The following is a 23438-nucleotide window of genomic DNA, read 5'->3' as shown; positions in this document are numbered from 1 at the left end:
ACATTCGGACACTCCAACAAAATGCCGTGACCCCTATATAGGGCACTATGTAGGGAGTAGGGTGCACATTCGGACACAGCCGAAATATGAGCTCAGCACATGGAATTGTGGGTAAACACAACCAAAACATAAGTGTGTGTAGGACAGTAGGTGGCTCTGGACAGGAGAAATGGCTCGAGGTTGGACATGAAAGAACTCTGTAAAAGTTCGGATAGAAATATGATTACCTCAAGAGCGCTAGGAGCTGATACAGCTTCATACTGTGCTGTTATGTGGTAGAGACCAAAGTCGACTGCATTAACTAATAGCCTTTTCTCGTAAAATATCAATTTAGACACTGGGGACAACACATGAAGTAGCCTACAACTTACAGATGTGATTGAAAGCAGTAGCTTTATCATATTATCCATTTGCATTTAGTCTATTTAGTATTACTTTGCACATCACACAATGTAAAATCCCAGGCACTATCTATGGGCTATAAGACATAACTCACTTTAACAAACTTTGTGGGTTTTGAAATTGGTTTTGTTTTAGATGTTTACACACAGTAACTGTGCTGTTGTAATAAGCAATTTCTGTTTTGCAAAGAATGCAGAGCACTATCTTCTTAGATCCCAATTTAAAAAAATTCCCACAATTTGGAGGACTTAGTGTGATTTTGTCTGAACAGCCGAATACATATTAAATTAATCTACTGTCTTGTGTGTCTGTGTGTGTCCATTAATGTGACTGCAGCAGTTCAGACTTGTTCCATGCTGAAAGTGATTTAAATATGTTACAAATCCCAATTTAGTAAAATTTTCTATCTCAACAGTAAAGCCACATGGGATCGACGTCAACATGTTCAGGCTACCATAATACTGGAAAGAGTTACACTTACAATTTTTCCAGAGCAGACAATCCATAGAATGATCCATTACGGAGTTCTTGAATCTTGTTGTTGTTTAAAATCCTGTGGAGAGACAGAAAGAAAAAAGATTAAATAAAAAGAAAAAAGAAAAAACAAAGACAGCAACTGTGTGTGATGTAAGTTTGATATATTGCATTGGCAGCTAAACTGGTTCTGTTAAATTATCATACATCAAGTCCAATTTAATGTCTAGAAGAAAACAACAGCTTCCCCAGAGGCAAACCAACCACAGCACCTAAAACATCAGCAAGGAATGTGTTTTAATTAAATGCAAAACTGGAATCAAAGAGATCTAGTGTCTTTCTTCAATTAGTGGAAGGATGCCACACAGCTACTTGCTGACACATTGAGTCCCACTCTTTTGTGCTCTTGCCTTTCTCAGCTTCTAGTCTCAGAAACCTGAAGAAAACCTGAACTACTTGAACTTTAGCCAAGTGTTTTTTGTCATGCTAAGCTTGCAACAGGTAGTCAAAATATGATTAGGATTTAACCCTCTTGACTTGCACAGGTAAACATATTGTGATCTGCAGCAGTGAGTAACTGGTGGCTCAGTCACCAAAAATGAAGTTGTCATTCAATGCAGCCATATTACATTGAATCAGTTACTTACATTGGGGTTAAGTCTTTATAAAGAGCTAGTACAGACAGAGATGATTAAGTTTAATTCATGGAAAAGGTATAGTTCATGGATCTGTACACTGTATTTACAGCCAACAGAATGTTGTTTAATTTCAGAGCTTGAGAAAACCTTCAAGTTCATGTGTGAACTCTGGACAGCTTCCTCCTTGGGCAATAAACTGAATTTTATTGACCAGTTTGCAGTTTGTTCTCAGCATAGCTGATGCACGATATGCCAAGTTGCAAAGTTCAGCTCCACGTTCTGGCCTCATGTTCCCATGATTCCAAGTCTCTTTTTTTCAAACATCACTCCGAAGGATCTCCGAAACCAATGGCACCATTAATTCACAGCAGAAACCCCAAGCGGGGACTTGAGGTTAGCATGTTTCTGGCCAGCAGGGAAGGGATGTAGTGAATGACATACATGTTAGTGGCACCCGCAACTTGGGGCCAGATTGGAGTCATTACAGGGTGTTGAAGGGTTGCTTTATTACAGGGTTGGACAGAAGAGACTTGAAGATTTGTTGTTTGGCTCTTTGGCCGCAAATAAATGTTTTGTTTTTCAAAAGTTTAATTTGTATATATATATATATATTCATTTATAGATGTATATATACCTAGCATTAGTTACCAAAGACAAAAATACAGCATAATATAAAATAACATTTGCAATACTAGAAGCACTATTGAAGAAGTCCCTCAACATCTGTGACTTGAAGTTGTTTCAGTTTATAAACAGTGCTTTTATCTCAGCAGACGGTAGTAGAATTAGCTTTAAAGAACAAACCATGAATTTCAAATACATCTTTGAACCATTTGAGTCTGACTGCATAAGTGAGCATTTCAGGCCTTGTGACTATGGGTCAACAAAATACATCTGTAAAAGAGTTCTCCTGAGAGTCATGAGCTCTTTCCTTGGCTTCTTTCCACCACCCCCCACCTCCTGTGCATGATCACCCGCCCTCTCCAACCCTGTCCCACCCTCTTCCTCATGACAAGACTGAAATCTCGGCATGTAAGAAATTGCTTTAGCTTAGTTACTTTTTGCATCAGTGTGAAAACAGTAAAACTAATGACTATGCAAGCAGTAAGCATGTAGCAACTAATCCAATTTTATTAAGAGATCATAGTCATTAAACTACTTGTATCTCCAGCCTACTCTGAATGTCTAGAGCTAGACTTCCTGCTTCCCTTGTGCCCATCTATAGACGACAGCCTGATGTCTCCAGATGATAGCCAATTCACATTTTTTTCAGAGTAAGCCTTAAACATTACAAGAGGGGAGTCTCACTTGTCTTGATGCACACGGTAAATAAAATCTGCTTCAGCCCTAACCAGAAAAAAAGCTGCAGGGGGATCCTACCAAATCTCACATCCTGTCTACTGATACAGATGATATAAATCTCAATGACACTTATGGAGGAGTCTCTGCAACAGGAATTTCCATTCCTAACAAAATAGTACTATAAAATGCATTGGCCTAGATTTCGTCTTGGTTTAAAAGTGAGGAAGATTTAATATAGTCCCAAGGTCTTATTAGTTTTTTTTTTTAAAGCAAAAAAACAGACCTATGATAGCATAAGTTTCTGGCTACAGGCACAAATTTACAAGAGAAGCAAACAATTGTAAGCCATTACTCACTTCCCTCATAGGAGCATAATGTATAAAGGACAAAGCTAAATGGTGCACTCAACACTTTCCTAATGCTCAGGAGGCACTTACACACACACATATATATTTATATATATATATACATACATGCATACATACATATATATATATAGGGTTCCCTTTTTGTTTTTTGGATGGAAAAATATGTCTAAGCTCAGGTGGAAAAATTAACAGGTCCAATAGCTAAAGGTCCAGAGCCTTCTAAGACTTGAAGTTATGCAGAACTTTTGCCATTCACTAATGATTTGCATGTCAGGATCAACAGGAAGGGGCACATTAATAGTAAAAAAATTGTTACTGAGATGATTTATTGAGTCCATTAAAATGAATAATTTTATTTGTGGCATTCTAAAAGGGCTTTTTGTTTCATACATTCCTCACGTAGCCCATTTTATTCCTCTAAACTGTAGGTCTTATGACACCTTCTTTTAATAGCAATAAAGCCAAATCTATAAAGCAATTCACCTTAAAGCTCTGCAGCTGGCTGAAACAGGATGGGCCATAGCATTGATGCAAACGTAACACACTCCAAATCTCTCGTGTCTGCACACTAGACAGAATCACTTGTCTGGGATTAAAAAATACTTGGGACAACCTGACAAAGTCAAAGCTCAACTAAGCTACAAAATGAATGGATACAACCTGAATGGATGTGCAGCTATCAATGGAAATGGCAAAGTGATGCCTTGTCTTTGGGAATCGGGCTTTCATAAGAATACATGCATGCACGTACACAGAAACAGAAGCCTTGTCTGGAAAGTACCAAAAACAAATCCTCTTAGGACATGCATGACAGCAGGCACCTTTATTCTTGTTAGAAAAGCTTTTCAAAAGGTTTACAATCAGCTTCAGAGTTATAGGAAGTGAAATCCAAAAGGAAACAATCCCAAAAGCATGGCTTTAAGGCAGTGAATCTCCAGGAAACCAGATGACATTGTAACCCTAACTCCCCAGTTTGCACTGTCTTGAAACCAGGCAGTTTACTGCACTCCAATGTGTCATCAAACTGAATGCACTTTTCCTGCAGCCAGGACAAAATCCCTGCTTTCTTCCTGACATTAATCCTCTGCAGAGAGCAAAACCAGGTGTGCTTACTTGCACTGTCCAACACAGGTGTGCCTGTGAATAGATCTTGATTACACTAAGCAAGCCTGGTAAAGAAATACGAGCTGGGTGAGCATAGAAAGCTTAAATATAGTCAGTTCCTGTGTGTGTGTGTGTGTGTGTGTGTGTGTGTGTGTGTGTGTGTGTGTGTGTGTGTGTGTGTGTGTGTGTGTGTGTATGTAGGTTGAAACTTAAACAGGTACAGAAATAAGCACTCATGCACACACCCATAGAAATTACTCTCACAACTTTATCTGTCCCTGAGAGGTAAAGGCTAAATTCAACAGTAATTTAGCCAAGGCCTTTTCTGACATGGGTGGACAGGCCAGCTGTAAACACATTTGTGTCATTTCCTCTCGGATTACTAAGGCATGCGGTATCATTCGGAGAGCACAAATGCAGGGAATGCATTACTCACTGTTTTTTTCTCCACAGAGAGGCATTCAGAATAGAAATGCAATGAATGAACTTCATGCACTCAATGTCAGGGTAAACTAATACCAGCAATCATCCAAAGTCAGATAACTGAGCAGCTGCTCTTGTACAAACATGCATGGTTTAAGTTAAGAGTTATGGTTGTTTTTCCATATACACACACTTAAGATAAGGGGGATTTTTTTATGGCATGAAGTCAAACAAATTATCCAACTGCTTCAACATGTTCATTACAGCTTAAAGAGTTGTAAAGAATAGTCTAGAAGAAATATGCTCATTGTGTAAACCTTCATCAAGTAAAACCCCTGATGAAAAAAGACAAAAAAAAAAAAAAAAAATCATGAAATCTCGAGGACAAAAGAGTAAGCTAAATCAAAATGATGTAATTATGCTCATATCTGTTCCAGGAAGTAAACTCCTCCCACTTTGGTTCTGTTTAAACTAGTATGAAAGCAGGCTTGTTTGCAAATGTACCAAAGTTCAGAGACTCCACAACAAAACCAGAACAGTGTCTGTCTCAAAGTACCAAATGAGCAGTAATTCACAGCTGGAATTTAGCTGCACATCGAGCTCAGTAGGAAATACTGCTCTCTGTGAGCTGCAGAAGACAGCAACAGCCCACAACTCCTAAGAGATGACCAACATGCGAGGAATCACTTTTACGGTGTTTCTAATATGGTGACTAAGATACCCCTGTAGAAAGAGAGATCACGGACGCGGTGCATAATTCTAAAGATATGCTGCCATTTCATTCATCCAAAATGTTATACATTGGAAACATCCAGTTTTATATACATTATTAAACAGAAAAAAAAATCAATTAAAAACAGAATATGAGTTTGGTTTTCAAAAAAAATCTGAGATTTTACTTTAAGGCCTACAAGATCAAAAAGTCAAGTCAAATCATGTTGAGCCAAACCAAGTAGTTACTAGTAGAAAAGGGTCATTTCATAAACATTTTTTAATGCCTTAAGCTAAAGTCTGTATATCCATCTTAAAAAGGCACTGAACAATTTTATTTTAAACAAACCAATATAAGATCTGGTTGTTCGGATGCATTCACACTTAGCTGGTTGGATTCAAATAAACTCAAATATTACTCAAATATAACTCAAATAAACGTTGCAACTGCTTCGTTTGTTTAAACCTTTTCACCAAGCAAACATCAACAGGTGGGTCTCGGTCCATTTCCAATTGCATTCTCCTACTGTTTGAAATATGAACACAGTGGCATCCTGGCATACTGTAGTCAATTCACTGATTAAAATCTATTCTTCATCACTTAAAGCAACACTAATACAGGAATTTGTCTGGACCCAAAAAATGCACTTCTACTTACAGACAACAAAGATTTACATACTTAATGGAAAATAAACCAAATAACATACACAGTTTGTTGGATAATTCAATACTCACTCAAATAGTTTGTCACTTGAAAAACATCTGAATGAAGACAACAATATGAACTTGCTTTGCCTGAAAAAGCCTGAGACTGAATCAATTCAGCACAAGAAAAAAAAGAACCATTACATCCTTGAGAGGTTTTGCTGATTTTTACATGTAATAAATGATCACAAACAAACTGCGCCATCAGTATTAGTTGTTTAATTGTCAGTTATGTCTACAGGGAAATATAAAGTGAGCAGTTCTGTTGTTTTCCTACAACGCATGAAAACACTTCCCCAAAGACACAAAAGCAGAGAATGGAAGAAATTCTTGAGGGCAGCTGTTCTTTCTGTTTGTGCTCTCTAATTAAATTGTCCTTGTTCTTTTGAGGTCATCCTCTGCATAATAGTGTCTAGGCTTAATGCTAAGTCATGAGGAACCCGTCTCAACCCACAATGTGCGCCAGTCAAAACAATATGACAACCTCCAAGTTCACTGAGGACCTACAGCGATGATAAACAACCAGAGTAGGAGCAGAACATAGCTAAAGATAAACAAATTCAAAATTAGCTAAATACCTTCCCAACAAAAAAAATAAAGTGAATGAGTGTACAATATATAAATAAATATTCCATGCTTATTTCTTTATGATAATAATCACTTTGTGTATTATAATTTACTAGAAATTGATAACTGCTGATCTAATTTCCAACAAGTTTAAGACTTTTTGCTAAAACCTTTGACAGTTTTGTAAACCAATGCTCTTCATTTTATGTGCACAATTATTTATCCACACAGACGATACTTTGTGTACAATACTCGGCGTCACAAGACTAATATTGAAGCAGATTTGGAAGCACTTTGAAGTATGCAGTCTATGTTACCGACAGGCACTTTGTTTAGCTTCCAGGTGTTTAGCTCCAATCTGGTTTCAACACAACAGTGTAATTAGGTTTTTTTTCTGACTCTTACAGCTGATACAATTATTGTATTCATTATTCTAAACTTTAGCCTTGATGGATGTCATGCTTTACTGCAGTTTTCAAAAGGGTATCCCACAAATTCAAGCTTTTTGCTCATTTATAAATGATCTAATAAGGTTTGGTTTTGTTCTGTCCTGGGAGAACTCAACTTAAAACCTCTTCTAAACATGCTCATTTCTAACTAGTCACTTACCACCTTCTCCATTTCCTTCCCTGCCTGGACTCTATTATTTGCTTTCTACTCCTGCACCCTGCCTTGGGATTCTAATATTTCATCGCTAACCACCACAAAACACAAGCGCTCTTGATGCAAAGCTTTGAATTTCTTCCCATTAGTGAGTGTACTTCACTGCCACTTGCTCGGTTCTGTCAAAAGTTCTATGGTGATCCTAAACTAAACTGAAAATTGCTCAAATTGGGTATGATTTTAAAAGTATTCCAACATAACAATGCAAAAGCCAAAGGTTTTTAATAATCCTCAGCTTGTCTCTGCATCATGCATGTTTCAGCCCACAGATTGTAAAGGAACTTGCCGCACAAGCACGAGTAACTAAATCAGTGCCCCTGCTGGCTGATGTAACAGTAAAAAGTAAAAATGCTGCTTTTTGGTTTAAGACTTCAACATCATTACGAACCAAAAACTTCCATTAAATACAACTGAGGCATACACAAGTATAATTTGTAAAGAGGATAAACACAAGGCTTACTCAGGTGTGCTGTCAGTAGCTTAAACTGAATCTAATCTCATCAAAGACTATGTTACAGCCTTGTGGAAAAAAACACACTACAAGGCTTAATTCATAGCCTGCAAGCTCTGATAAATGCTCTGCAGAAATGGTGTCATGTGTGATCAATAATCTAGCAGTGAAAATATCCTGTATATGAGTCAAGCACTAAAGTCAGACAACAGGCTACTTTCAGATGGGGTTTACATTTACATTTGTGACATGGTGATGGATGGAAGGCTTATCAAGCCATTTCTATTTTATCAAAACAATCTGACATTAACCATGCCAAATAACTAAATGAGAAAATATATATTGTTTTCCAATGTTTCACTTGAGTTTTACCTCATATTAATAGCATGTTATATTTATGAGTGTTGCCCTTTTTGGTATGTTGTCAAAACTTTGGTCTCAGTTTCTATTGTTTATTGCACATTAGGCTATGAGAAATGCAAATGAACTTTTGTCGTTTTCTTGTTAAATGGTCTGAAAGAGCTCATTTCTACTTGGATCATAATAAAAAAAAATAATATGGATCTTACTATGAATGCATATTTAACTGGTTATTGATTAAGCTCCCTTTTATGAGTTAGTGTTGTTTTCGTTGTACTAGATTCCATGAAAACATGTGTTAAAGACATATAATTAACAATCTGGGTGATCATTATTATGCTTTCACTGGTTAAAATGGCTGTAGCATGCAGCTCTTGAATACTCACAGTGTGACTGTTCTGTTTGGGAAGGAGTCCGGGGGTAACACCTGATGGAGCTCCATGTTGCTGCAGACCACTTTGTCTGAAGGCAGGCTTTTCCCACCGCTTTTCGGGCGTTCATCGGAAGATTTGCAGGGAAACGGCACCGCGGTGCCCCGGCAGCCGCTCAGCAGCAAAATCACCAACAACTGCCGCCAACCCACCTTCATTTTAACACAAACGACCAGAACAACACTGCAGCATTGGCAAACGAAAGAACCACTTTATACTATAAACGGGACAGGGCGGGTTGCTGAAACCGAGAAAGCTTTATTATGAGGATTTAAAGCCAGACAAAAATGAAAGCTTTGCCCGGGTGCTGTTTGGCTCAAGCGATCCTTCCTCTTCCATTTCTCGACAGGCTCTCCCCTTTTGCTCGGCGGTTTTCGGTCCAAAGGAGGTGCCCTTTGTTTGGCAAACAACTCATTTATAATTCCCACTCCATCTTGGCGTGGCGTCCTTTTCCTTCTAACTCCACAAATCCGGTAAAAGTAGAAAGATAACACGAAAGCTTCTCTTTGTTGAGCAAAGCGTGTGTCCACAGGTCAGAGTGTTGGCGGCGGCTGCAGTCATCCCAGGTTATCCGCTCCAACTTCAGGAAATGCCGTCCAGATTTGGTTTAAAAAGCTACTTTAACTCCCCAGTACGTAGGTCTCCGAACTTGACCAAAGACATTATCCCTGAACACCCACAGGAAATTACTTTTCTTAAAAAAAAAAAAAAAAAAAAAAAAAAAAAAATGAAGAAAGAAAGAAAAAAAATACTTTTTTTTTTTTCAAAACTAAAAAATACTTTAAATTCTCAAAAAGCAAACTAAACTATGTTAACCACATTAAAGAAAGTAAATTATTAACTAGTGTTTTTTAAAAGTACTCCAGACTAGTATTTAGTTCATTGCCTGCTCCGGGTTCCAGTCTACAGCAAAAAAAAAAAAAAAAACAAAAAAAAAAACACTTCAATTTTAAACCACTTCCGGTCCGCCTGTCAGAATAAAACTTTAATGTTTCTGTCGTTTCTTTGCAGAAATTAGTGAGGAAAAAATCACAATCATCATCACTCAGTGAATTAACATAAAAGTTGTGACAGTAAATAAAAGCTCTGCTGATAAAACGAGCGTGAACAGATAACAAAAAGTCAGAAAAACTCTCCATTTTAATACCAACTGGTGTTGTATTTACACATTGCTGGAAAAGCCTGATTAGTCACTTTTACAACAAGGTACAACTTGCAAGGATTGTGCTTTTGTGTCATCAGAAACAGCTAAATGTGTAAGTAGTGCACCCCAAAAATGTGCGAAAGTTCCTGGCAATATGCTGCTGCTTCTGTGGCGCGGACAATGGATTGTGGAGGATGTGCGGCCGGTTCAGGCGGGTCGCGGTACGCGCCTACTGACCAGCGCGGAGAGGCCGTGGGCCTGCTTGGGGAGCGAGCTTGGCTTTGGCTGAGTCAGCCTTGCACCACTCCCACTCTGCAGGACTCTTCCTCCTGCACACGGACGGTGGATTATACGAGTTTTTCTTCTCGTTTTAACATCGCTCCCCAGTTCGAACGGACAGTCATTTCGGCTCACGCTGTCATCTTCCACCGGTGGGTAAATGACTTTAAGTTTAAACCTACGAGCACGAGAGACGCTGCTGTGATTAAGCACCGACAGTCTTCATTAAGACTCTTACTCTCTGTTCTTTTATTCATTGGAAACATTGAACTTAACCCTGGTCCTGGCAAACATGCCTTTATGTCTACTTTCTTATATTTTCTAGGATTTTATACTCATGTTTTTAACAATACTCTGGGCCTGGGTCATGCAGGTGTCCCACACACGGACCTATCTCAAATGCAGTTCATTAACCAGCCAGCAGGCCTACCTGCTATACCTCAGGCGCTAATTAAATCTCCTCCCTTTATTCTAGGTTCTATTTCAAATTCTAAGCCTGTTAAAGCACAAAAAAGACCATCATGTTTAAGGAAAATTCCAGTTACTCTATGCCAGCTTGGTAGAATCAGAGGTTTTAAAATTTGTCACCTAAATATGAGAAGCCTTGTTCCCAAACTGGATGAATTTAAAATTATGCTTGCCCAAACTAAGGCTCATGTTATGGCAATATCTGAATCATGGCTCACCCCTGTTATACCAGATTCCTTTCTTGAAATTGAAAACTATTCACTATATCGTAGAGACCGGGCTGATAAAATTGGAGGGGGTGTTGCTCTCTATGTAAATCAAAAATATGCACATTCTATAGTTAAACTTTCGACTGATTCAGAGACACTTCAATTAGTTGTTCACATTACAAATCAATTTTCGGTTACTATTATGGTCACATACAAGCCTCCAAATGTCAGTCCAACTGCATATCTAATGCAGCTTTCTGACATAATTAAATCTGTTACATCTAAGGAGCTTGTTATTCTTGGTGACATTAACTTGAATTGGATTGATAATTCATCTAAAATTCTGAAAGCTACTGCCATAAAATTTGGTCTTCACCAATTAATCAAGGATCCCACCAGGTTTGGTAAAACACGAAATTCTATTTTGGACCTTATATTCACTAATCAACCCTCTAAGTATGGTATATCTGGAGTAATAAACACAGCAATCTCAGATCATTCACTTATATATGTCATCAGGAAATGTCTTAAACAGCCAAGATGTCATAAAAATAACTACACAAAAAAAATACCAAACTCAAAATTGTCTCAGTTTAATGCTGAATTTGCTGATGCTGATTGGAGTAATGACATGTCTTTGCAAAATCCTGATCATGTCCTGTCAAATTTTTACAGAAGAGTGGACACATTACGTCAAAAATTTACTACTACCTGTAAAATGCACATTAAGCAAAATAAACTACCTTGGGTAACTTCTGAAATTTTGCAGCTTTTAAAAAAGAAGGCCTCCTCTCTTAAAGCCTACAGATCACTAAAAACACCTGAGGCGAAGGTCATTTTCATACGGTACAGAAACAAGTGTCATTTTGAATTGCACAAAGCCAAACAGCTCTATTTTGAAAATCAAATTAATCTAACAGTCTCCAACCCAAGAACCTTATGGCAAACAATTAAGTCTATAACTGGTGAAAACAAAATTAAAAATACCAACAGTTTACAAATAACCATAAATGGTACTCTTCTCACTGATCATGATAAAATCGCCAGTACTTTTAATGAGTATTTTATTGCATCTGTACAAGAATTGTCCTCCAAATTTACTGCTCCTCTATTTCTCCCATCAGTATCAGCTGCATCTCAACAATTCTCTTTTTCTGAAATCTCACAAAGTGATTTAAATAATATTTTGTGTTCTTTAAATGTTTCTCATGCCTGTGATGTAAATAACTTAAACATGACTTTTCTGAAAACTCATGCCAGTACTCTCATACCACTTTTTCACCATGTAGTAAACTTGTGTATTAGGCAATCAGTGTTTCCTGCCATGTGGAAAACAGCCCAGATCACCCCCATTTTTAAGTCTGATGATCCCACAAATGTTTCCAACTATCGTCCAATTGCAATTCTCCCAACTGTCTCTAAGTTACTTGAAAAAACATTGTATAATCAATTACTCAATTACCTTGAACATAATAATCTGCTTAGTGACTGCCAACATGGCTTTCGACCCTCGCGGTCGACCGTGTCGGCTTTGCTTCTTTTTACAGAACAGATACGTGAGTCTCTAAACAAAGGTCATGTTACTGGAGTTATATACATAGATTTTCGAAAAGCTTTCGATACAGTTAATCATCAAATTTTGTTAAATAAACTTCTTTCTTTTCATTTGTCCTCCTCTGCAATAAACATGTTTACATCATATTTAAGTGACAGATCTCAGACTGTAAAAATTGGCTCAGTAACATCACAGCCACTAGGGTGTTCTATGGGTGTTCCACAGGGCAGCATTTTAGGTCCTTTACTGTTCCTTTTGTACATTAATGATCTTCCTCATGTGCTTAGTTCTTCCAATTCTCTGTTATATGCTGATGATACTGTTATTTTTCTGTCTGGCCCAAACACTGACACAATCAATCACAAACTTAACACAGATATGCAGCATGTGCATGACTGGCTGCAAGATAATCATTTAACATTTAATGTTAAGAAAACAGAATGCATGTACTTTTACTCATCTAGGAGACAGTTATCCATATCCAATCCAATCACCTTCTGCAACCACAAGCTCTCAGTTGTTTCCACATACAAGTATTTGGGAGTCTCTCTTGACTCACATCTCATTTACTGTGAGCATGTTCAAACCCTAACCAGAAAGTTAAATCAAAAGTTATATGTTTATAGTAAAATTAGACCACATTTGACTCACTCTGTCTCTAAAACATATCTCCATGCAATCATTATGTCTACTCTGTCGTATTGTCTGCCTGTTTGGTCACTTACAACAAATGAAATCCTTGAACCAGTAGCACGACTCTATAACAGAGCTCACAAGATCCATAACAGGCTTCCAGGCTGGACTCACCATTGCTCTGCACTATCGTTGTCTAATGCTTTGACATTTCAGAACTATACAATTAGCCATGGGATTAAATTGTATTATCAAATCTTGAATGGACACATCTCAACAGCACTTACTGCGTTGGTACCAAAACTCAGCTCAAGGTCCGAACGCTCGACTAGATCGGTTACAAATGGACTTTTGCCTTTACCGGCCTTTAGGAACTGCTATGGTCAGAGAGCTTTCTTTTATGTGCTCACTAAAGCCTGGAACGAGATCCCACTGCACATCAGGACGATAACATCACAAAGACTATTTAAAAGAATATTTGCTCGCCATCTAATGGACAGGTACCGCTGCGACCACTGAGGTGGCTCCATAGCCTCCCCTAAAGCTGCTCCTCTTGGTTTGTGTTTGTATGATTGTACTGTCTTGTCTTGGAATTTGTGATGTGTGTTTGGTTTGTATGTTCTGCAGAGCAGGAACCTGCTGAAAAACAGTTTTTAAACTGAGTCAGGCCCGATTGTTTTAATCTTTTCCTGTTTAATAAATAAAAATGAAATGAATGAAAATATATAGCTGTGTTGCTCATTTGACAGAAGAACAATCCTTACAACTTGCACCTCATTGTAAAGATAATCAGACTTCCAAATGATGTAACAATGCGCAATTGGTTTTATTTAAGAATCAATTGAAATAAATTTTTATTTGGAATGTTTTGTGAGGGAAAAAAATCCCTCTTTTGAATAGCGACACCCAACAGAACATTGCTTTTTGATAGACTTTAGATTAGATAGATTTAGTTAAATGTTTTTTAAGGGAGGTGCTGATGTAATCGTCATCAGTGTGTTGTATTTTAAAGCTTTTTCATTATGTTCAGCATAAAAATCAATCTAATAATAAAATCTAAAAACTGTTATTATGCTGTTATTAAAAGTAATGAAGTAGCTGACATATAAAGACTAAAGAAAATGAGATTACAATAAAAATAATAAAAATATCAAGGGCAGCCATGTATATAACATGTCTCCCTTGGTAGAGCAAATCTGTCAAGCAAAATATGGCACACAGACCACCGTTCTGTATGTTAGGATGCTGGACAGGACAGGGTAAAAAAAAAAAAAAAAATTTCAAAATACAAATTTTCTTGCAGAGAAGTCAGTTATATACTTTTTGCTTTGAGAAGTCATGAGCACAAAGCTGCATACAATCTAAATACTTGAAATATAATAAAAAAATAACCAAAAAGGCACCAATGTGAAGCCCCTTGGGTAAATTAGTTATTTTCCACTACTGTTAGCTAAATAAATGCAAATATACTTTTGAACATTTCTATTTAACTCTTCATTGGATTTCTGCTTCACTTTTAGAAGCAATTACTCAACACTACATGTCACAGCAGCTTATTTTAACTTAGCATATTAATGACCACAACCAAAGATGAACTCATGAACAATTTTTAAACAAAAAAGACAAAGGACATACAAATACAATTCCTTTTTGTTCTGCTATTTTAGTCAAATCCTGCTTATGCAAATAGTTGTGCAAACATTCTTGCCAGCATCCAGCACTTTGACTTAATGTAGGTGAGTTTTTATGGCCTCTTTTAGTTGTTTTTCTTCTACCCCTGGTCTTTCCATCTATGGTTGTCTTAACATGTTCAGTCTAGTTTGCAGCAGCCATGAGAAACAAAGTCACATGAGGAGTTAAAATCCTTGACTCTACAAGGAAGAGGGGGGAGGAGGTTTTACTGATAAGGATTTTTTTTTTTTTTTTTTTTTTTTGCCTTTTTTACTATGCAATCCATTTTTCTTGATTGGGTCAAGTGAATCACTTCATGCTAAAAGTGGACAAAAGGACAACACAGAAGTGTCAAACAGGTCTGGCAATAACTGGCCTCAGGCCATTTTTTCACCTCAGTGTGATTTTTATTTTGTTTCTTACAATCTGTGAGGGGTTACATTCATGGACGCACACACCAAACGTCACACAGTTGTAATGGTACATGCAGCAGAGTGGATGATAACTGATGAAACTTTCAGTTTTACATACTTGGAAAAGCTGTTATTAAAAATATATATAGTTACATAATTGGTTATAGTTATATTATAGTTGCATAGTTTATGGGATATCAGAAAATGCACACACACACAGGCACACACATACACGACTATTCATTTATTTATTCATTTTGTTATTTGTTCATTTTCTTTTTTAAGTCTTTATTAAGAACGAAGCCTCTAGCACAACCTCAGTCACAAATGACTTATCATAATAACATAACAGGCCATGTTTATTCATTTTCTGTGACAGAGCATGAGCAGACACTTCTAGAATAAAAACATAGCTGTGGCACAGTCTATTTCAGATAAACTGAAAAAAAAAATGTAGTGATGCATGCTAATTCTATGTGCAGTAAATAACTGTTGTGGTAATTCATCAATAATCCAATTCAGAAGGCCACAGATGAACCATGGGAATATTTTGCATTTAGGCAAAAGAAGTCCATTGTTCAGCAACAACAAAGCATTTATGTTTTGCCCGTTTATTCATCCATCACAGGCAAACAAACAAGAAACATAACTGTGCAGCTCCTGCTGTATCGCTTGCAGTTAAAGATGAAAAACAAAACAAATCATGAGCCCTTCCTGGTGCATGCAAGCCCCGCTATCTGTTTACTTACTTTCAGATGGTGAGTCCATAGCCGTATCTGTTTCAAATATAAGTTAAACAAAGAAAAGGAAATTAAACCAAATGCAAAACTGAGTAGCAAAACCAACCCTTTCACATTATACAAACATCTAAAATAAGCAAAAACTCAAACCTCAGAAACTTTTGATTAAACAACACAATGATAAATAGTTTCTACGTGTTTAAGCATTTATGACTTTTAATGAAAACAGAGAATGACGGTCACATCAATGAATATTGTACATCAGTGAACTATTGCAGCTCTTAAGAAATGATCAGTTTCTGATGTCAGTAATTCTTGCCACCAATAGATTATTTAATAAATATTAACAGTGCCAGGTAAACATATCTCTGCTTTATATAAAAAATAATCAAGACACAGCCAAATGCCAGCCCTCCTGATTTTTTATTAAATTATTTTCATTGTTTGTTTTCATCCAGTGAAACAATTTCTAAGACAACTTATACTTTGATAATTGTTTCAGTTTGCGATTTTGGTGCAGATCTTGCTCATTTCAACTCACGACATTGACCACTGTCAGAGCTGATGACCACCACCTACCTCTAAACTTCCTTCTTGTGCCTCCATGTGGGCTATAGGTGCAGTTGCAACCAGTGGTGGGTCACAGCATCTTCATATTTCCAGATCTAATTCAGTCCTTTTTGGGTTCATTTAACAGACTTATTTAAACACTTTAGTTTTACAAAATATGTCATTCACATATACAATGTGTGGTTTGTTGGTGAGAAAAAAACAAACTCACTTTTTATTTTATTTATTTATTTATTTTTAACTGAATCCGATTACAAAGCGGATGTAAAGCAAATGTAAACAAGGCAAACTTGTCTTTGCTGTAGAATGGTAATAATGATAGAAACATTTTACTATATTAATTATAGGTGTTTTTAATTCTATGGAAAGAATAATTTCAAACTACAGTTTTAAGTATAAAGTGCAGCTCTAGTAGATGTGTGTCCACTTTATTTGGTTTATAAATAGTCTCAAATACGGCAATCTTTTGAGTCATTGGAAAAATAATAGGAACAGGCTGATTTTTTATATTTCTTTTCCATAAAAATGTTAAAAACACAAACACTAAAATGCAATAAAAATAAAACGGTAATAAAAGGATCTTAAAATTCTTTCATGGAGCTCTGCACTGTTTTTTTTTTTTTTTTTTTATCAATAGTGGACTTAAAAAAAAAGAATACAAATAAAAAGAGAAAATGAAGGGAAAAATATAGGCACAGCACAAAAATGGGCGTGAAATAGTTATATTGTGTCACGTGACTGAAAAGCCGCGCCTGCCACTTCCTGGCTGAGTGATATAAAATCAACTGTTTTGAAATGCTGAGAGACACACATTTAAAGACACAACACAGTAAAGGTGTTAGGACCGCTTTGTGTAATTTACATTACGATAAAAGCAAACAAACAAAAAAAAAAACAAAAAAAAAAAAAACATGTTCTCGCGTGACTTTGCTTGGGGCGCGTCAACTTCTGCATATCAAATAGAAGGTACGTAAACAAAACCACGAGACTTTGTGCAAGTGCAGCTGCTGTATTTACAGCCTGTTTGCAAGTGTTTGTGTGAAATGCATTTGGTTAACTTAACTCTTAAAATATAAACCAAAGTTAATACCTTATTCAGAGCGAAACAATATTCAGTTAAGTTGTTAGAACCGTGCTGTTTTGTTTTGACACTGTTGTAGGCATTGTATTTATGTTATCATACAATATGTCATCTATCAAAAACAGATTGACCTGTCTGTTTTACAATATGTATTTGGGACACACAATAGTTGATTTGCATTTGTGAAAAATTGCATTACGACTACTTCCTTGTGCCAGAGTAATTATCTCTTACCACATGTTTTATGGACAAATATGATTTACAAGCTGTATAAAGGTTTTTTTTATGATCAACATTACTGTACATTTTTTCTTTCATTAGCTCTCAGCATGGTGTGAAAAAGCCACAGATATTGTTTGTGACTGTGGACAAATATTAATAAAAACTGTAAATAATCAGTATAATCAGTTAACTATAAGATACACACACATTTAAACCCTCATTGAAAAATGGATGATTTTTCTTCATATCAGCATCTTACATGCCTAAATTTTCTATAATGCAACAACTATTACGTGCTTGTTTAGGTGGATGGCAGGCAGATGGCAAAGGACCAAGTATCTGGGACACATTTTGTCACGAGAAAGGCAGAGTGTTCGAAGACCAAAATGGAGATGTGGCCTGTGACAGCTATAACCTGTGGGAGAAAGACCTGGAGTGTGTTCAGCAGCTTGGACTTACACACTATCGCTTGTCTCTGTCCTGGGCCCGCCTGCTGCCTGACGGTACCACACAGCATGTCAATGAGAGAGGTATATTCATTTCCCTGAAACCAGAATCAAACTAAGTCCAACTATGATTTTCATGCTTTTTTTACTTGTTATTTTCTATCCAACAGGTGTTCAGTACTACAACAAAGTGATCAATGATTTACTGGCTTGTGGCGTATCACCTATGGTCACTCTGTACCACTTTGACCTGCCTCAAACTCTCCAAGATCAGGGAGGCTGGAAGTCACCTGGTATAGCACTCCTCTTTGACAACTACGCCAAGTTTTGTTTCCAGACATTTGGAGATCGTGTCAAACTTTGGCTCACGATTAATGAGCCGAACGTGTGTGCCAAACTGGGTTATGAGGATGGCATCCATGCCCCGGGGTTGAAAGAAGAAGGCACATCTGCCTATGTGGTGGGGCATAACATGTTGCGTGCTCACGCCATGGCTTGGCACAGCTACAACTCTTTATACAGAGCAAAGCAGAAGGGTGCCGTGTCCCTGACCATCTATAGTGACTGGTTGGACCCCCTGGACCCAGGCTGCAGTGAGGACATTGGTGCTGCAGAGCGTGCGCTGGCATTCTCATTGGGATGGTTTGCTTGGCCTGTGTTTGTTAGCGGGGATTATCCAGAAATAATGAGATCTGCCATAGATGCTGAAAGTAAGAGACTAGGATACAGCAGTGCCTCAAGACTACCCTGCTTCTCAAAAGATGACCCTGTTATTTTAGGAACAGCTGACTTCTTTGCTTTGAACTACTACACATCTCGCAAAGTGAAACCAGGAGGAGGTTGCAAGCAGACATTGAGTATGAGAAGTGACAAAGATTCAGAAGAAGTTTTAGATTCTTCTTGGCCCATATGTGGGGTCTCCTGGCAGGCTGTAGTGCCTCATGGCTTAAGGAATCTCCTTAAATATATAAAGGTAATAAAATCAAAACATATTTTTTTTTAAATATTTTTTTAATTTTATGTTTTGCTAACTTAACTTCACAATACTAACAAAAAAAGGACCCCCCAAAAAGGCTCCACCACATTACTTTCATTTAAGTCAAAACAAAGAAGTTATTTCTCTTCTTTTCCCTTTATGACCAACAACACGATTGATCACCGTCAACCACACGAGGAAAACACTGACATTTGTTCAGTGTCTTTGCATTGATTTTGTATGCAGTAATCTTTCTTTCAACACCTCCAGAAGCACACTGATGCTTCATTAGTGCTGTCACATTGAATGAAACAGTTACTTTGCTGAAAAGTGTTTGCAAACGAGCAATTTCCTGCTGTTGTGACTTGTCACAGGCCATTAGTTTGAGCCTGGCACTGTTAAAAAGCAGCTAAACGGCACACTGTAGACCAATCTGTCTCTCCTCGGAATGCTTGACAACCATGATGCCTTGTTTGACAAAAACATTTGCCCCTTGACTTTCCAGGACACCTTCAGCAACCCAGCGGTCTACATTACAGAAAATGGCTTCTCGCAGGTGGGGCCGCTACACATTGAGGATGTTGAGCGTTGTGAGTTTTACAAGAGCACCATCTCAGAAGTGGATAAAGGTAACAGCTGGTTTATAAGTACTGCTGAGTAATAATTGTAGCAAGCTGGTGTAAGCTTACCATAATAGATAGGAAGAATGATGGCGAAGGTATTAAATTAATTCTGCATTTTGGAGGAGTTTAATTTAGTAGCTTTTTAGTGTTTAGTGCATCTAACATGGGATTGGAGTTTGACAAATGACTGCTTTATAAGCTTGTCAAGTTCACTCCTACTCACAATTTTAATAACAAACTCATCACATGTGGATGCTTTTTCAAAACATCAGGATGTAACATATGGGGTACCCTTTAGCATAACTTTTCAGTTTGCAGGGTTAATCGTGTTATGGGTCATATTTTCGACCACAAAATGATCTCTTCTTAACCACAGCTAAGTAGTAGTGTTTTCAATGTCATCGAGCAGATAGTGAGAACAAAATTTAAGTCTCAAAATAAAACAATGACAAATCAAAGGTTTGCTGTGGGACACAAAAGTCTGTAAACTACAAGAAACAGCATTTTTCACTGTATGGTGCACAATACCAAGTTTTCTAACTTTCTTTGGGTTCTCATTGTGATACTCTTTCCTTTTAAGTAGCACCTCAATTAAGATTCCAACTTAGTTAAGCCAGCACCCAAAAAATCCACAAACACCTGCTAACGTCTGTCTTCTGGGTGCAAAGGGAACGTTTTTAAACCAGCATTCAGTCCTGATTCAAACAACCCCAGTAGTTGTAAATCTTTATCAGCTCTGGCTCAGTATGGCATTGACTGGATCACATGCTATGTGGACATGCTAATTTTCACTGTGGATGCTACAGTCAAGACTACAAGAATCAGTGCAACCCATATTTTACAGAAATACACATTTATCGATGATTATGTTTCACACAAGGAACAAATAGTCACATTTTGTGGACAAATAAAACTGAGATTGCTCAGTTTTCTTTTTTTTAATCTATCATCAAATCAGCTTGCAGTCACACCCTGTCCTGCTTTGTGGGGTTAATGTCTGTTCTGATAAAATATAATAAACTAACTTTATTATCTGAGAAAGAACTTCTTATCAGAAGCTGTGGTCCAACACACTGTAGAATACAATGCAATGCCATCCCTTTGTGTTGTTGTTGTTTAAAAAGCCTATTTAAAGACTGTTTGGTGTAAAAATGGAATAGATTATGTATTAACACTGCAGACCTAAAATGTACCAATAATGATGCACATATGACAAAAATCTTTGCTTACTGGAAAAAAAAAGTCATCTTTAATTGTATGTGCATGGTTTAAAATCTGTAAAAAAATGATTGTAAAATGGTATGCATGTACAGAATCTTACATTTAGGACTGGTATTGCCAAACAAAGTTACAGAGTATGCAAAAACATTTTTGTTTCAAGACTATTTTCACTATTTTTTCTACAAGTAAAAAAATACAAATATTATTAAAAGACAGCTTGATTTAACAAGCAGATTTAGCATTCAGGCTCTCACATTTGTTTTTGAGACCAGATATTTCGAATGACAGACTGAAGGTGTAACTAGCACCTTGGGCATCAGTTCTTCAGCTTCTAGAGAGATTGGCTAATATTTGTCAGTAGAATAACGAAGTATCAGAATACTACGTACATGCTCGCATATCATGACTGTTATGAGGAACTGTTATGGAAAAAGATCTTTCTTTTATGTTCTGACCAAATCCTGGAACAAAATTCTGCATCACATCAGGACTATAACATCACCAGGACTGTTTTAAAACCACTCACAACCGCCATTTGATGGACAGTTACTGCTGTGATCATTGATTTGGCCCCCACGGCCTCCTCCTCCAACCACTGCTTTCCCCCTGTGTAAGATTGTGAGGTATTTGAAGATGTATTGTGTCTATATTTCTGCAGAGCAGAAACCTGCTGAAAATCAGCTTTTGCTGACACAGACCTGACTGCTTTTCATTCTGAAACAAACTAAAGAAATTGAAAAAAATTGGATAAATATCGTCAATAAATGTTAAATCAAACAGTACAATTCAACAGAAAACATAAAATAGTGGCTTCATCAAAAATATAACCCCAGTTTACACTTAAAACTTACTTTAAACTTACTAAGCTCCCTGGGACTTGTGCTTATTTTAACAACAGCTCTGTTTTTGGCCAGAAGAGTTTGCTCATGGTGTCCAATATCGCCGGGGGTAACGCAGATGTTAAAAAAAGACACACACTGTGTAGCACATAGACTATAGTGTTTGTGTTAAAACACAAGTATTCATCACTAAACAAATGGTAATGAATTGGCATTCAGAAATATATTAAATATCATAACATAACTGTACGTTTACAAATGACCCCTTTAAGATTATAAAAGCCTAAAAATTAATTTGCACACCTTTCACAAAAAACATTTAGATAAATTAATTAATCAGAAAGTCATGTTCAAGTTTTGATTTTTTTCTTTTCCCAGAACTATTTGGTTAGTGTACATAAACAATTAATTTAGAGGTGGGTAGAGAAGAAAAATGACTTAATTGCCTGATAAATAGTTATATGCTTGTGCATTTATCATTACAGCCGTAGAAAACTGAATTAATGCATAACTTTTCAAGCTGACAGCTGATAAGCATAAAACTGGGTGTCATTAATGTTTTCTCATTACACATAAATCATGCTGTTGTTGTGATTTCAACACTTTAAAATGATGTTAATCTTCTCTCATGTCATGTTAGCAGTTCAGGGATTAATTAAAAGCAGTTAAAGTAGAGAAGGGGAAACGCTGAGAAACTTACAATTATGTTTTCATTCTGTGTTTAGCCATACAAGAAGACGGGGTCGACGTTCGTGGATATTTTGTATGGTCACTGATGGACAACTTTGAGTGGGCCGATGGATTCGGTGTTCGTTTCGGGCTGTTCCACGTGGATTTCTCTGATGTAGCGCTGAGTCGAACCATATACCAGTCTGGGAAGGAATATGCAAAGATTATCTCAAAACACAAAAGTTGTAAATAAAAATGCAAGCAGATGGCAAAGAAGTAACATTCTTGATTAAAATGAGAAGTTTGTTGGAACAGTGATAATTAAATATTTTACTAGATTGATTTCATTAAAAGAAATTAAGAATTTAACTCACTGTTGTCTCAATTTCTTTTCTGTTCAGAAATATCGAAGTAATTAAGTAGGTTGCAACTGCTTATAGTCATACCTTTATAATAGTGATAAACAGTACTAACAGATTTTTCTGCCATTGTTATTTCTGAATTCTGCATAAGTGAAAATCCCTTAGCTCTGATAGGCCGTATCTCTCACTAAACCAACCAGTATGTGGATTTGGCATGCAGGTATGAAAATAAATCTAAGAGCATAGTACAATACCTGGCATTGTATTGCAGGTTTTTGCAGTTGACAATAAAGTTTAAGTCTGTAGTTGAGGCATTGCAAACACTGATATGATCTAGAGTTGATACCAGAATTTGATATGTAGTGATTAAATTTAACAAGAGGATCTGTCATTTCATGTATACAGACCAAAACGTGGAATATGTATCAGTCCTACATGTTAACAGACTCTATGTAATATAAGGTGACATCAAAAAGAGGCCCGACATGCAGAAATGATCAGGAAACCAAGGAGTATAGCAAATGTATCTGCTTAGAAATATAAAAATGGCTCACTGTGCATTTTGGAGAAAGGGAAATATGATGACACACAAGCACATAAAGATTTTTTAATTGTCTAACAGCTAAAAGGATGTATGTAAATTTGGAATAATGAGTGAGATCAAATGCTGTCATTACTTCTTTGTTTGACCTTGTTATGTACTTACTGAAGTTTTCAT

At 36.8% G+C, this 23438-nt stretch overlaps 2 protein-coding genes across 2 annotated transcripts in view; one reads left to right on the top strand and one right to left on the bottom strand.

The window, feature by feature from the left end:
• adgra3 (adhesion G protein-coupled receptor A3) overlaps positions 1–9446 on the bottom strand; it is a 33996-nt gene extending 24550 nt beyond the window's left edge. Inside the window, exons 1-2 of the mRNA XM_041985799.1 lie at positions 8555–9446; positions 884–955 (exon numbers count right to left, since the gene is read on the bottom strand). Of these exons, the coding sequence (XP_041841733.1) occupies positions 884–955; positions 8555–8757 (275 nt within the window). The 5' untranslated portion in view covers positions 8758–9446. The remainder of the gene's footprint in view (positions 1–883; positions 956–8554) is intronic.
• Positions 9447–17115: 7669 nt separating this feature from the next.
• gba3 (glucosidase, beta, acid 3) lies at positions 17116–22674 on the top strand. Its single transcript, XM_041986089.1, has 5 exons — positions 17116–17247; positions 17890–18114; positions 18201–19003; positions 19512–19635; positions 22415–22674. Exons 1-5 carry the CDS (start codon positions 17193–17195, stop codon positions 22609–22611), a joined length of 1404 nt encoding a protein of 467 aa, XP_041842023.1. The 5' UTR covers positions 17116–17192; the 3' UTR covers positions 22612–22674.
• Positions 22675–23438: the final 764 nt, after the last annotated feature.

This window comes from Melanotaenia boesemani, chromosome 5, assembly GCF_017639745.1.
Source record: "Melanotaenia boesemani isolate fMelBoe1 chromosome 5, fMelBoe1.pri, whole genome shotgun sequence".
Taxonomy (NCBI): Eukaryota; Metazoa; Chordata; class Actinopteri; order Atheriniformes; family Melanotaeniidae; genus Melanotaenia; species Melanotaenia boesemani.
This window is presented reverse-complemented; position numbering and strand designations above follow the sequence as displayed.

What these genes read in the sequence shown, in the direction of transcription:
- gba3 (XM_041986089.1), top strand. Translation starts at nt 17,193, where the DNA reads ATGTTCTCGCGTGACTTTGCTTGGGGCGCGTCAACTTCTGCATATCAA. An exon ending in TTCTGCATATCAAATAGAAG is followed by an intron (nt 17,248 to 17,889) that starts GTACGTAAACAA and finishes GTGCTTGTTTAG; the next exon opens with GTGGATGGCAGGCAGATGGC. An exon ending in ACAGCATGTCAATGAGAGAG is followed by an intron (nt 18,115 to 18,200) that starts GTATATTCATTT and finishes TCTATCCAACAG; the next exon opens with GTGTTCAGTACTACAACAAA.